The sequence below is a fragment of the Chelonia mydas genome, chromosome 4 (genome assembly GCF_015237465.2).
Source record: "Chelonia mydas isolate rCheMyd1 chromosome 4, rCheMyd1.pri.v2, whole genome shotgun sequence".
NCBI lineage: Eukaryota > Metazoa > Chordata > Testudines > Cheloniidae > Chelonia > Chelonia mydas.
In genome coordinates this window covers 133,733,631-133,746,307 of record NC_057852.1, presented here as the reverse complement: position 1 = coordinate 133,746,307, position 12,677 = coordinate 133,733,631, and the positions used below count along the sequence as shown (strand labels likewise).

General features: G+C 51.0%; 1 protein-coding gene across 6 annotated transcripts in view; it reads left to right on the top strand.

The window, feature by feature from the left end:
- MAVS (mitochondrial antiviral signaling protein) overlaps positions 1-12,677 on the top strand; it is a 39,532-nt gene that overhangs the window by 12,962 nt on the left and 13,893 nt on the right. For 2 of the 6 annotated variants that reach the window (XM_043544896.1, XM_043544897.1), the window contains 3 exons: positions 362-1,397; positions 3,555-3,901; positions 5,711-11,621. In XM_043544896.1, coding sequence (XP_043400831.1) covers positions 362-1,397; positions 3,555-3,901; positions 5,711-6,610 — 2,283 coding nt within the window. In that variant the 3' untranslated portion in view covers positions 6,611-11,621. Of the gene's footprint in view, positions 1-361; positions 1,398-3,554; positions 3,902-5,710; positions 11,622-12,677 lie in introns of those variants that run through there. The other 4 variants (XR_006290271.1, XR_006290270.1, XM_037898331.2 and 1 more) reach the window with 4 other exon arrangements.

Below are 12,677 nucleotides of genomic sequence, written 5' to 3'. Positions count from 1 at the left end.
TGGATTGTCACCCCCTAATTCCCGCAGGCCTCAAGGCAGGGGAGAACCCAGAGTGACTGCCTCCAAGGCTGAGGAGGAAAGCTAGTCTCCATGTCCATCAGTCCTTGCTTCTCTTCAGAGTTCAGTGACGAGGGTAAAACACCACCTCCAAGGGGCTCTGCCTGTTGACCAGGGCTTAGGTGTAGAGGCAGCGCTGTGGAGAGAGGAGTTTGGACACCAGGGCTCTGTCTCCTTCCGAACGCCTGGGTCAAAACAAGGCCTGGGGGTGGGTCTGTCCAGCACCTCGTGGGAGCCCCCATCCCAATTTGGGCCTAAAGAATAATTCTCTTATGGTCTAAACACATCTCGTTTTTATTTCCAGGTTGCAGAAGATGCCCTGACCCCGTGGAGGGAAGCTCCGAGTCCCCAACCCACTGGGAACGCAGCACTAGCTGATCTCAGGGCATCCCAGGAAGGCAGTAACCATGGAGATGGTCTGTCCTCAGCAGCAGTCCAGTTACCTCCTGGATCACCAGTGGGACACCTGCTGGGTTGTGGGGGTGTGCCCAGAGGAGAGGTGGAAGTGGCTCAGCCAGGCAGACCAGTATTTGACCCAAGCGGACAGGGGCAGGACTGGGCCGGCCGCCAGCAGCATCCGGTCTGTGTGAATGATGGGTATTTTGGGAACATGAATCACCTGAACATTGGGAACAGCAGAAAGGCATCCATGCCTGGAGAGCCTGTTCAGAGAGGTGAGCCGGCCGCCGCTCCTAGCCCAGAGGATTTCAAGAACCAGCCAGAAGAGGTTTACTATTCTTCTTTTGAGCGCTCTCCACTGGCTGCCAGTGCCAACAGAGCTGTCCCCGGACATGGGCAGCAGGCTGGAGATTCGCTCCGGGAACAGAAGATTCAGGCTTTGCAGGGTTACGAGAATGGGAACCTGACGAGCAGCATGGTGGATGTTCATAACCCTGTCCTCCTGCAGACCCAGTTTGATGCAGAGCAGAAACGTGCCCAGGGGCAGAGAGAAGACCATGGTGGAGAGAGGGATGCGTTTCCTCTACACCAAATCAGAGATTCCGCACAAAGCACACACAGTTATGGTGAGTTGGGAGCCATCAAAGGAAGGGCTGACTCTAGCCCTGCAATCGGATCAGCGCCCGCCTCTCAGACGACGAGCACCATCCCCACGGACCTCAGTGAGGATGCGACTGCTCATGATTTGGGAGCATTAGATCTTGGCACAACACGCTTGGCCAGCTCCTCTGAAAAACTGGCTTCAGGCCCCTCTGCTGGACCTTCCCAGGGGATCCCTGAGCAGAACTCAGGTAGCAGCATCAATTCCCACCGGGGTGGGTGGTCGGGCGGGTGCCTAGCAGATACCCCGGGCGTTGCCAGTGTACCAGCAAACAGCAGGAGTAAGAGCTTTCCCCGTCAGTATTCACACAGGGCCATTTTAGTCTGCTCCTGGTGCAAAGGGGGCAGCATCTTCATCACCGGGGATGAGTTAGGGACATTGAAACCTGTGATCAAAATTGCACTGGCTTCCAGCTGCAGTGGGAATTGCAGTGTCTGCATAGCATCCACTGGCTTCTCCTACCCCCAAGCAGAATTTGTGGTGTGGGGGAGGTACGCTTAGAGGTGCACCTGACTCAATGCAAGGCTGTTCTTGGTATTGTGCCACTCCCCTCCATGTGGAACTGGCTGGTCCACTCGCTGGCTGAGAGCAGCCAAAGCTGGATTCCTCACAGCTCATCAATGCTGGGCTGGGCCAAGGCTGTGCCAGGCTTGGGGAAGGAGGCAGCACCACGTACCACATGTGTTTTGAAGCCCCAAGTCACTTCTGGTTTCCCAGCGACATGGGGCAGATGGGACCTGGGGTGAGTGTGACAGGGAGGAATGGGGCTGACCACCTTGCTAGTCTTGGAGTTTCCTGTTCCCCCACCCAGAAGGCTAAAGCCAGACTTTGCCCGTGTCAAGAGAGGGCCCCTCCCATGGTGTCTCTGAATTCACAGCCCTCCTTGCTCCAGTGCCTGGGTCCCAGGCAAAGTAACTTGTTAGTACAATTTCTCTGTAGGAAACAGATATACACCCAGAAGTGAGGGGCAGTCTCTTGGCCTAGTTATGCACCTGAGACTTGGGCCCCATTTGTCAGTAGGTTTGCCAACCTGCGCTGCCTTCAATCAGGTTTGCCAGGGGAAAAAACGGCCAAATGTGGTGACATACCACGTGGGACCAAGCCAAACTTGGCTATCTTGGCCTGAGTTTCGATTTGGGTTTGGACTTGGAGTAGAGGGGGGTGTCAACCTCCCATGAACCAAAACCAGAAAATGGCTTCCCATGAAACCCTGCAAAGTGGAGATGCTGGTTGTAACAAGATAGTGAATGTGACTGTTGCTGTCTGTGCTAGCCCAGCTGACTTCTTTACAAAGACTTTCCCCAGCAGTAGGTCCAGGTTGTAGAGTTGTGTTACGGATCAGAGCGCTGTGAGAGACAGAACCAAGAGAGAACCCCACAGCACTCTGGTCAATCCAGCTGCTCCCTGTGGCCCAGGCCGAGGGCCAAACACCTTGTTCAGAGCTTGAAGGTACTAGAGAGATGAATTTGGGAGCCAGCGAGCTTAGCTACTTCATCAACATGGGAGGTAGAAAAGAGAGCTATAAGCTGGAGCCCTTACTACCTTTCAGTGGGGGCAGGGGGGAGAGGGATGGGGTGTGAAGGGTAGGGCTTCGCATGGTGCTGGCAGCAGACAGATGTTTCTGAGGATGCTGTGTAGCATTCCCAGTTACCTGTCTACCTGGAATTGACCAAACCTCTTAGCTCAGATTACAGTACAATGGAGGTTACTAAATGCCTGACCTGAGTCCGTTCCTTAGTGCCTCTCATTAGACCAGCGGTTCTCAAACTGTGGGTCAGGACCCCAAAGTGGGTTGCAACCCCAATTTTAATGGGGTCACCAGGGCTGACTTAGACTTGCTGGGTCCCAGGGCCAAAGCCTAAGCCCGAGGGCTTTGACTTTTCTCCCCAGGCTGGCAGGGCTTGGGTGGGCTTAGGCTTTGGTCCCCTCTCCTGGGATCCTGTAGTAATTTTTATTGTCAGAAGGAAGTCACGGTGCAATGAAGTTTGAGAACCCCCGCGTTAGACCCATCACCCTGTGCCCCACAGTCACACTCCTGTTCTCTTTCATGGGCCTGCTCCAAAGCTTTCTGAAGTCATTGGGGGTATCTTTCCATTGACATCAGAGCCCTTTGGCTCAGACCCCTGTTGCACACATGGTTTGTTAACAATGCACTTCATGTTTGGCAGGCCTAATGCAGAATGACCTCCTCCCCTCCCTTTTTGTTTGGAGCAGGTATAACATTTTTCTGCCTGTACAAGGAAACCAAGAAACGTGACTTCATAAAGAGGCACCAGATAAGAGACTCCTTCTACCCTGGAGACCACTCCCTCCCTTGAACTGGGACTTTCCCATTGTTAGTAGTGAAATATTGTTGGGGGGGGGGAGGTAGGAACTCACAACTCCTATTCATTTCATACATCCTGATTAATACACGTTGTGCCTTGTTTCCCTCCAGATCCTCAAAGCAAAGTCCAGATCCTAGCTTCTGCAGCTCACATGCTACGCCCAGCTTCAACTCCTGGACCCAGCAACGTTCTTCCAACCAGTTCCCCCCTCCATCCCAGTACGACTAGCATTGAGAGAGTTCTCAAACTCTCCAATGCCAAGCCTGCTGTGGAATTCCCTGACCCTAGTGGCTTCTCCTCTACTGCGGTGATTCCGCCTAGTTCACCTGCATTGCCCTCTGACCCGTCAGAGCCAGCGTTCAACATCGACCTGGATGAGCTGAAATCTCCCGTCCAAGAGTGCAAACTGCCAACGAGAGACACAGACAGCAGCAGCACCTCCAAGCCAAAGGAGAACGTAGGTTGTCACGTGTGTTGGGTGTGTGTTCACCTTGATCCTTTTGTACACAATGACCCCAAATGGTCTTGTTCTGCCTGAGCTGTGGTCTCCCGCAGAACCATAGCCTTTCCTGGAATTTCATCATCTTAATTTCATCCCAACCCTCCTGGTTAGACTCCTGTGCATTGCACTGAATACTTCCCCTCCCACCTTGGTGGTTACAGTTTGCAAATGCTTGTTGGATCAGGTGTCGAACCTCCCTCCTGGCCTTGTCCCCAGGGCCTTATCTATGCTTGGAAGTGGCCCCGATAGCAGCCGTTGGTCTGGCTGCCATGGGGCAAGACCCTATTTGCAGACAAGGGAAGTGGAGGTTTGCCCCAGCCAGGCTGCCTGTTAACTCTTCTCCCCTTTGTTTGTAAATCAGTTCCTCCAGCCTCGTGCTCATTTTAGTGGCTAGTGTCCCAGTTCCCCTCCTTCACTCCCCCCACAGTTTATCTACCCTTCTTCCACCTTTTCCTCACCCTCCCCGTCCCAAAGGGTCCTCCAGAGCCCTGATAACCTCCTCTCCACACCTGCCCAGAGGCTCCCCATCCCTCCAGCCGAGGGGAGCTAGCTACGACCTGTGTTCCCTGTTAAGCTGCACGCTTGGGCGACCGTGCAGGAGAGATTCAGATGCCACCCAGCTGATTATCAGAGCGTGCACAGTGAGCAGTTTGTGTTTAGGTGCCCCTCCCACCACGTTGCTCCATCCTGCAGCTGCTCCCAGGATCCTCCTGCTGGCTGTGCAGAGTGGGGAGGAGGGTGCTGATGTCAGGGTGTCCCCCCTCCCCTGTACCCCATCTGTGCAGAGCAGGGCAGAGGGGACAGCCTGGCTCAGGAGGCCTCGGAGCTCCTGAGGTCTGAATGGTGAGTGGCTGAGTGCCTTCTTAAAGAGATAGTGCACTGTTTCTGAGATTTCCCCAGCAGTCAGCTCACACTCTCTCTGTCTCTCCCTCTCCCCCTCCCCGTGTACCCCATCTCCACAGAGCCGGGGAGGGGAGACAAGACAGTAGGGCTCAGGACAGAGCAGGAGAGCGTTCAGTGAGTGGCTTAAAGAGACAGCGCATGGCACACACACGATCTCTGTCTCTCACACACAGCCAGCACACACACCATCTCTGTCTGTCTGTCTGTCTGTCTGTCTGTCACACACACACACACACACACACACACACACACACACACACACACACACACACACACACACACACACACACACACACACACCCCCCCCCCCCCCCCCCCCCAGGTCTCTCTCTCTCACTCACTCTCTCTCTCACTCACCCTATTATTGTTACTTCTTGGTACTTCCTGCAATGCACATATATTCTCTGTAATTTTATTCTTTCAAAGTGTGTTATTTTACTGTTTTGACTGGTCTATGCATTTCATAATTTTTATTTCTCTTACACTTAAATTTAATTCTCTGAGTAGTGAGTTCTATGATGCCCAACCTGTCCTGGCTGGAGTAATATCTCTATGGGGACTTTTAAAAAATATATATTATATCTAGGTTTTTTGTTCCTACTGGTGGCGCACATCCGCACATACTTTGGTGCACGTAACAAAATTTATTCCGCACATGGATGGAAAAAATTAGAGGGAACATTGGCTATGACCCTTCCTTCTGAGCCACAGAGTGTTGGGAGGGATTGGTGTTAAGCTGGGGGCAGCCTGAAGCTGGGCTTGCAGCACTCAGCCCCAAAGCAAGAGGTCGGGTGCCATCAGTGCTTCTGGTGACGTGCTTCAGTTTGTGGTCTAACTAGTCCCTGTTGTTGTCTCTTGAAGGCAAATCAAGCTCCAAAGCCCCCTGCTCCGAGTGTGACCCAAACCAGTCCAGGGTTCCCTGGGAGCACAGTTCGTACCACCGCAAGGGAGGCAGGGTGGAAGATCCAAAATGCCTTGCCAGGCTCCCCTGGGGGCTGCCAAGTGTTCTGCAGTGAGCCGGATGAAGAGGTGGAGCTCAGCAAGCCAGGTGTGCTAACCTCCACCGGAGGTGTGGAGGAGCCAGCCCAGAGGCAGCCGGAGTCACCCGAGACAAATGTCCAATATTCTGGGAGGTCCAACCGCTTCTTCCTCAGCAGCGAGTGCTCTCTGGGCAGCAATCCCCTAATGATAAGCGAATCCAGCAGTGCCTGCCCCAGCTCCAGCAGAGCCCAGAGGAATCAGCCTGAAGAGAATCACTACTCCTCTCAGTCTGACCACCCCCTCCCATCTTGGGCTACCAGCAATGGCCCAAGAAGAGTCGAGGCTACCAAAACCAGCAGAGCCTCCCTTCTGCCAGAGAGCAGCAGCACCTGGGACAGCACAGCTGTGGGAACTCACGAAGTCCATGTGGTTGAGTATCCTGGCGCTGATCTGGGGGAGGCTCCCAGCCTGAGGGATGTAGCCAGTGTCTATGAGAACCCATCTCCAGCCAGCTCTGGCTGGGACAGCGCAGCTGTGGGAACTCACGAAGTCCATGTGGTTGAGTATCCTGGCGCTGATCTGGGGGAGGCTCCCAGCCTGAGGGATGTAGCCAGTGTCTATGAGAACCCATCTCCAGCCAGCTCTGGCTCGAACATTAAGAGGCCAAAGCGAGACAGTGATGGGACATCCTTCCCCTTGAAGGACTATATACTGCCAGCTGCCATTGCTGCATTCACTTCTGTTGTGGCTTTCCTGTTCTATAAGCATCTGCGGAATTAGGAGTTGAGCAGGGTGGAGAGGTAGAACATCACTTTGTTCAGCCACAAAGTCAACTGTAAACTTCATGCTTAGCTTTCTCTTGCATAGGAATTTTAACTGGCATATTTGAACGCACTATTCAATCTTTTTTGGAAATGAGGCCTCAGATGCCTGACCCCCTTGTGCTCTTCTCCATCCTTGTTGTCACCAGTTGCCTTCTCATATACTTTCCTTCTCCTGCTGCACCTCAACCCACCATGCAAGCCGTCGCTGATGGACCCTTATCTGAGACAGTAAAATTTGCAACCCCTTCTGCAGATGCTCATTATCCACACCTGTCTGTGGGCCAGTGCAGTGGAAGGGGGTACCAAAGAGACAGGTGGAGGCTTTCTACAAGAGAGAGCTTGTTGTCCTGTGAATCTCAGGATTCCTACTGCCAGCTCTGAGAGAAGGAGATTCCTTGCAGAATCTGAAGTGTATGAACATCAAGAAAATGCAGCTGGCCTCTGCTGCTAGGTTTTGCCCAACTTTAAAATGCTGGTGCATGGAGAGGGGCTGGGCACTAGCTCCTGTGCAGGTACCTGACCAAGGATACTACCTTGAACTCAAACATGGTCCATTGAGGGCTCTTCTGGCTTTCTCCTCCAGCCATGCCTCGTGATTGGGTCTGTGTTCACTCTCCCCTTCCTTCTTGCCATGTGTTTGTGTATGACTGACTGGGTCCACAATTCAGGATCCTCTGCTCTCGCTGAGTTGAATGGCTGTGCTGCTGGTACAACGATTCACTCATGGAGGGCTAGCATGAGGCCTATTTGCCAGTCAAATCCCACTGGCAACTAGGCCCTTTGCACTGGGGTGAATTTCACCCTTAGCTTACACCTCACCGGCTTGAATTCAGACCAGATCAGTAACTTGGTTGTTAACATCTAATGCCTTTTCAGTGCCCTGTGTGAAATGAGCAGGGTCTGAAAATCTGCTCAGCAGGTAACCAAGTTACAAAAATCCCACAGCTGGTCCCACTGGTGGCAGTCCCAGCTGAGAGGCCCAGGTTTAAAATGGATCATGGAGGTTAAACTACCATTCTGTATGCCTGCAGGGGGGTCCCTCCAGCTTTGAGGCAGTGTGGGGAAGTTTGCACTGCAGCTTCCATGCTGTATCTGCTCTGTGACTAAGTAGAGAGGTCAAATAGACTGTCACCTTTCACTAGCACGAAATTCTCTTCCCATGCCTGCAGGGGACACCACTAATCTTGTGGTTTCCTTCTCCCCTTAGCATACATTTCCCATACCTGTCATGCTGCATAGCCTTAGTCAGAGCCTGGGATTACATGCAAAGGCAGGTGTTGCCTGTTGCAGTCCTAGGCCTCCAAATTGTCTGGGCATAATTTTACTGTAGAATCAGACTTTAAGTGGAAATGGGCGGGTGGGAATTAAGTAGTTTGAGAGAACTCAGCCACCATCATGGTGATGGTAATGTATGTAACTGGGTCTGTAGGTCAGTTGAAGCAACTGTCCTGCAGGATTCAAGGAACAGAGAATATCCCTCCAGCTTCACTGCTCCAGCGAGCATGAGGTTTACTCCTTTTCCTGTCGCATTGTCTCAGTGGTTTTGCTAATGAGTAGGGCCACGATTTTGGCAAGGGTATTTTATTGAAAGTCACAGGCAGGATGTGGGAAATAAACAATAAACCGTGGATATGTATACAGGGCCAGCGTTAAGGGGCAGCACACAGGGCAATTGCCCGGAGCCCCGCAAAGCTAAGTTACAGGCGGTGGGGCTCGGGCTTTGGCTTCAGTGGAATTTTGAGGAAATTGCAGAGGTCTTGTAAAAATCACAGAATCCATGATTGACTCAAAGCCTTACTAATGAGAAATCAGAACGGACAGCTATGGTAGAGTGGCCATTTATGTAAAACTCTCCAGGTGTCAATTCTGCAACTGCCCAGGACCCGACAGTGTTTCCTGTTCCTTGCCCCACATGCCCCGGCAGGGCTGAAGCCTGGGGCCCTGAGCCCCGCCACCCACAGTTGAAGTCGAATTCTGAGCAACTTCGCTTTGTGGGGGCCCCCGTATGTGGGGCACTGGGCAGTTGTCCTGCTTGCCACCCCCTAATGCTGGCCCTGGCTTTTATATGCAGAAAAACCATTGCTGTGGCACAGGTGGGTTGTGGAATTTTTATAGCGGGGGGCTCAAAGAAAAAGGTTGAAAACTTCTGCCCTATTTCATCCCAAAATACAACGTGCTTCTAAACGGTGTGTCCAGCATGAGGCTTTGCAGTGGGACTAGAGAGAGGCTGGTCCCAAAATGGTCTTCACAGCTAACTAACTATGTACCTTGTGAGGCAGAGCCTCTTCCACTCCTTAATTGAACCTGTTCAACCCTTAAATAATCCAGCAGTAAAACAGAAGATCAGATTGGTTCTCTGCCAGGTGAATGCAGTAAGAACTGTGTAGCACTTAAGATCACATCAGTTCCTGTGAGGTTAACATTTTCTAGTTGGAGCCAAAAGATGCAAGGGGTATAAGGGCAGAAAAAAAATGTGCAACAAAAACCACAACTTTGTAGTCATTGATGAATGGATGAAAAATTGAAATGCTTAAATGATTTTCCCCTTCTCCCCCATTCCTATGCTCAACTGGCTGGACTTTACAGTGTAGGAATTTGCAGGCCAATAGTCCTTTTTGCTGCAAAAAAAAAACAAACCCACAGACAGTCCACCAAGTTGTTAGCATTTCTGAAGAGTCTGTTCTGCATTTACACAGTGGAAGTTTTCCTCCCATTTGGCAGTTTTCCTCCCATTTGGCAGTTTACACTCCTAACTGAGGCTAGTACAGTCCAGTAGTTAATTTATGTGCAGCTAGCTTTCAGCTGATAGAACTTACTCCAAAGACAGCTTCCAGTCCAGAACCTGCTTCTGGGCCTGAACCTGCATGGTGCTGAGCACCTTCATCTCTCAGTGACTTCCATGAGAGTTGAAGGTACTATACTCAGCACCACACAGGATCAGGCTCTGAGGCAGTTTCTGGGTTGGTAGCCGTCTATGGAGTAAGTTCCGTCCACTGAAAGCTAGCTGCATGCAATTCCAGGATTGTATTAGCCTCAGTTAGGAGGGTGAACTCTGCAGAGTGGGAGAAAAAAATCTGTTGTGTGAGCACATAACAGGCTTTAAAAAACAAAAACAAAAAATCTTGCAGGTTGGTTTTAATTTTTTCCTCAACAAGCCAGCAGCGAGGGGAGCAATTCAGTACATAAAATCTATGTGCTTGGAGATGGAGGAGGTAACCTGTTCCCAAACCTAGAATAGGAACTCCTGAGCTCTAATCCCATCTGTGACAATGACTCCCCTTTGGCCATGGACAAGTCACTTAACCTCCCTGCCTCAGTATCCCTATCTTGATAATGGGTATATTTACTTGCCCATCTCACAGGGTGGAGGAGGATTAATCCATGGGCCAAATTCTATGAATGGAGTTTGGGGAGGGAGTTTAAGTCTCTCAGAATGTGGCCTACTGTCTGAAAGACAACAGTCCCAGTGTAAGCATTAAGCATATCTGGGCATGAAACAAACAGTTTTATGCCATGTTTATGAGTCTTGTTTGTTACAAGCCCTGTCCTAGCAGAGTTCATAAACCCTGTAACATTATGAAAACAGGTTTTTATAATGGGAAGTGTCAGGCAACTGTAACTCCAACAACCTCTGCAAGTGCAAGACTTGTGTAGCAGAAGGTGCCCTGAGTTTTAGAAGCCACCTTTAGCTTTTTCCTTTTCTCCCCCTCAGAGAAAAAGAGGGAAACGTAAAATATAAATGTGCCCAGTTGAAGTTAGAAATCCTAGTCTACAGTTTTTAATGGACCCTACAGGAGTTAACATCAATCCCCATGAGACTTGAGGAGAGTTGGGCTCCTAAGTTTAAACACTCGAAAGATAAGGGGTACAATTTTCAAACCTGTCTCAGGGCAGGTCTGCTCTGGAGCTGGGAAGTGTCACTGAGCGTACTTCTACACTGCAGCTGGAGGTGTACTTTCCAGCACAGGCGGATATGCATGTACTAGCTCCGAGCAAGCTAGCATGCATAGCCACAGCAGCACGGGCGGGCCACTCAAGTGTAATCCTATCTGAGACCATAGGTACATACCTGGGTGGCTAGCCCCTACCCCCTGGCCACGCTGCTGTTTTTAGCATGCTGGCTCGATCAAAGCTAGCACAGGTACATCTACCCAAGCCGGAAAGCACACCACCAGCTGCGGTGTAGATGTACCCTCTGATTTAGGCGCCCAACTCCCATTTGCTTTCAATAGCAATGTCACAAAGGGTACTGACCCCAGAGCACCCTGGCACATACGCAGTGTTGCCAGTGTCAAAAGATCAAAATGCATGAGTCGGACCCCCACCCAAATCATGAGATTTTTTTTTTTAAAAAAATCTTCACCCCCTATATTGCAAATTTTGGGGGGTCTCTTGATTTTTTTTGATCTCCCCCACCCATCCCCAGTGTGTGCGTGTGACAACTAGCCTTGCCCCCTCTCCCAAATTTATTGGGCATGGTGATTTTGGGCCCCGCTGCGGGAGCGCTTAGCCCCATATCTGCCCGTCCCCTGCCCAGCAGCTAATTCTGCCTGCCACTCCCATCAGCTCAGCCCCCTGCTCCATCAGTTCACTTACCCTGCCTCACCTCTGCTCCTCCTGAGCACTTTACCCCCCTCCTGCTCCTGCAGGGGAGTCCACACTCCACCTTCCCAGGCTGGGGGAGGAGCAGCCCCAGGGGGTCTTCATGCCCCTTCCCAGGTTGGGTGCTGCAGGGAGGGAGGGGAGGAGCAGAGGACCCATCCCAAGGAGGACTGGAGCTGCACTGTTCTGCTGGGTTCTTTAGCTCCTTCCTCCCCTCCCGTGAGAGTGGCTTTGAGTTGCAATGATACTCAGACCTCAGTGGTTCAGCAGCCAAATTAGCGACCAGCATTACCCAAAAGAGCCACAGTCGTGTGAATTCATGGTTTCATTTACTATAGTACTAGAGATTCATATTTACACAGTATCACAGGGGAACTATTTAGTTTATATGTATTATTCTCACAGCAAGTAATTTAATAACTTTAACTTAATTGGTCAATAATATTGTAAAAGCATCCTGATTGGTTAATACCTTAGACTGGTTAATAATTAAATGACACAGTGTTTTAATATAATGATCTGCAAAGAGTGACAGGAGCCACATTAAAGAGCCGCTTGCGGTTCACGAGCTGCAGTATCACTGCTCCAGGGAGTGGTTATGCTGCCCCAGGAGGTGGGGCAGGCAGCCAGAGGGCTCAGATTTGCTAGAGGGCTGGAGTCTCTTGAATCATCGCCAGACTGGCTCCAGCCCCAGCTGAGGTTGTCATGAGAGTTGGCAACACTGCGCTTGCCATCGAGGCCTGGCCTGGCCTCCAGTCAGACTCCTTCTAGTGTCTAGCCCTGTCAGGCGTGGAGTGTCTTTTACCTCACTAGTCCAACAGGAACCCATCTGCGGCCACCAATGGAACAGGCCTTCAGCCATTGTGCAGCTGGAGTTCTGGTTCACCTCTTCGTTGCTCAGGCCTCCTTGTCGCCCCTCGGTAGGGTGACCACCCATCCTGAATTGGGCAGGACAGGCCCAAAATGCACATTTCAAGTCCTGGTCCTAGGATGGTTTCAGAGTAGCAGCCGTGTTAGTCTGTATTTGCAAAAAGAAAAGGAGTACTTGTGGCACCTTAGAGACTAACCAATTTATTTGAGCATAAGCTTTCGTGAACTACAGCTCACTTCATTGGATGCATAAAGTGGAAAGTACAGTGAGCAGATTTTATATATACACACAGACCATGAAAAAATATACATTGTAAGGAGAGTGATCACTTAAGATGAGCTATTACCAGCAGGAGAGTGGGGTGGGGGAGAGAAAACCTTTTGAAGTGATAATCAAGGTGGGACATTTCCAGCACATTTCCAGGAGTTAACAAGAACGTCCGAGGAACAGTGGGGCGGGGGCGGGGGGGGGGGAGGAATAAACAGGGGGAAATAGTTTCACTTAGTATAATGACTCAACCACTCCCAGTCTCTATTCAAGCCTAAGTTAA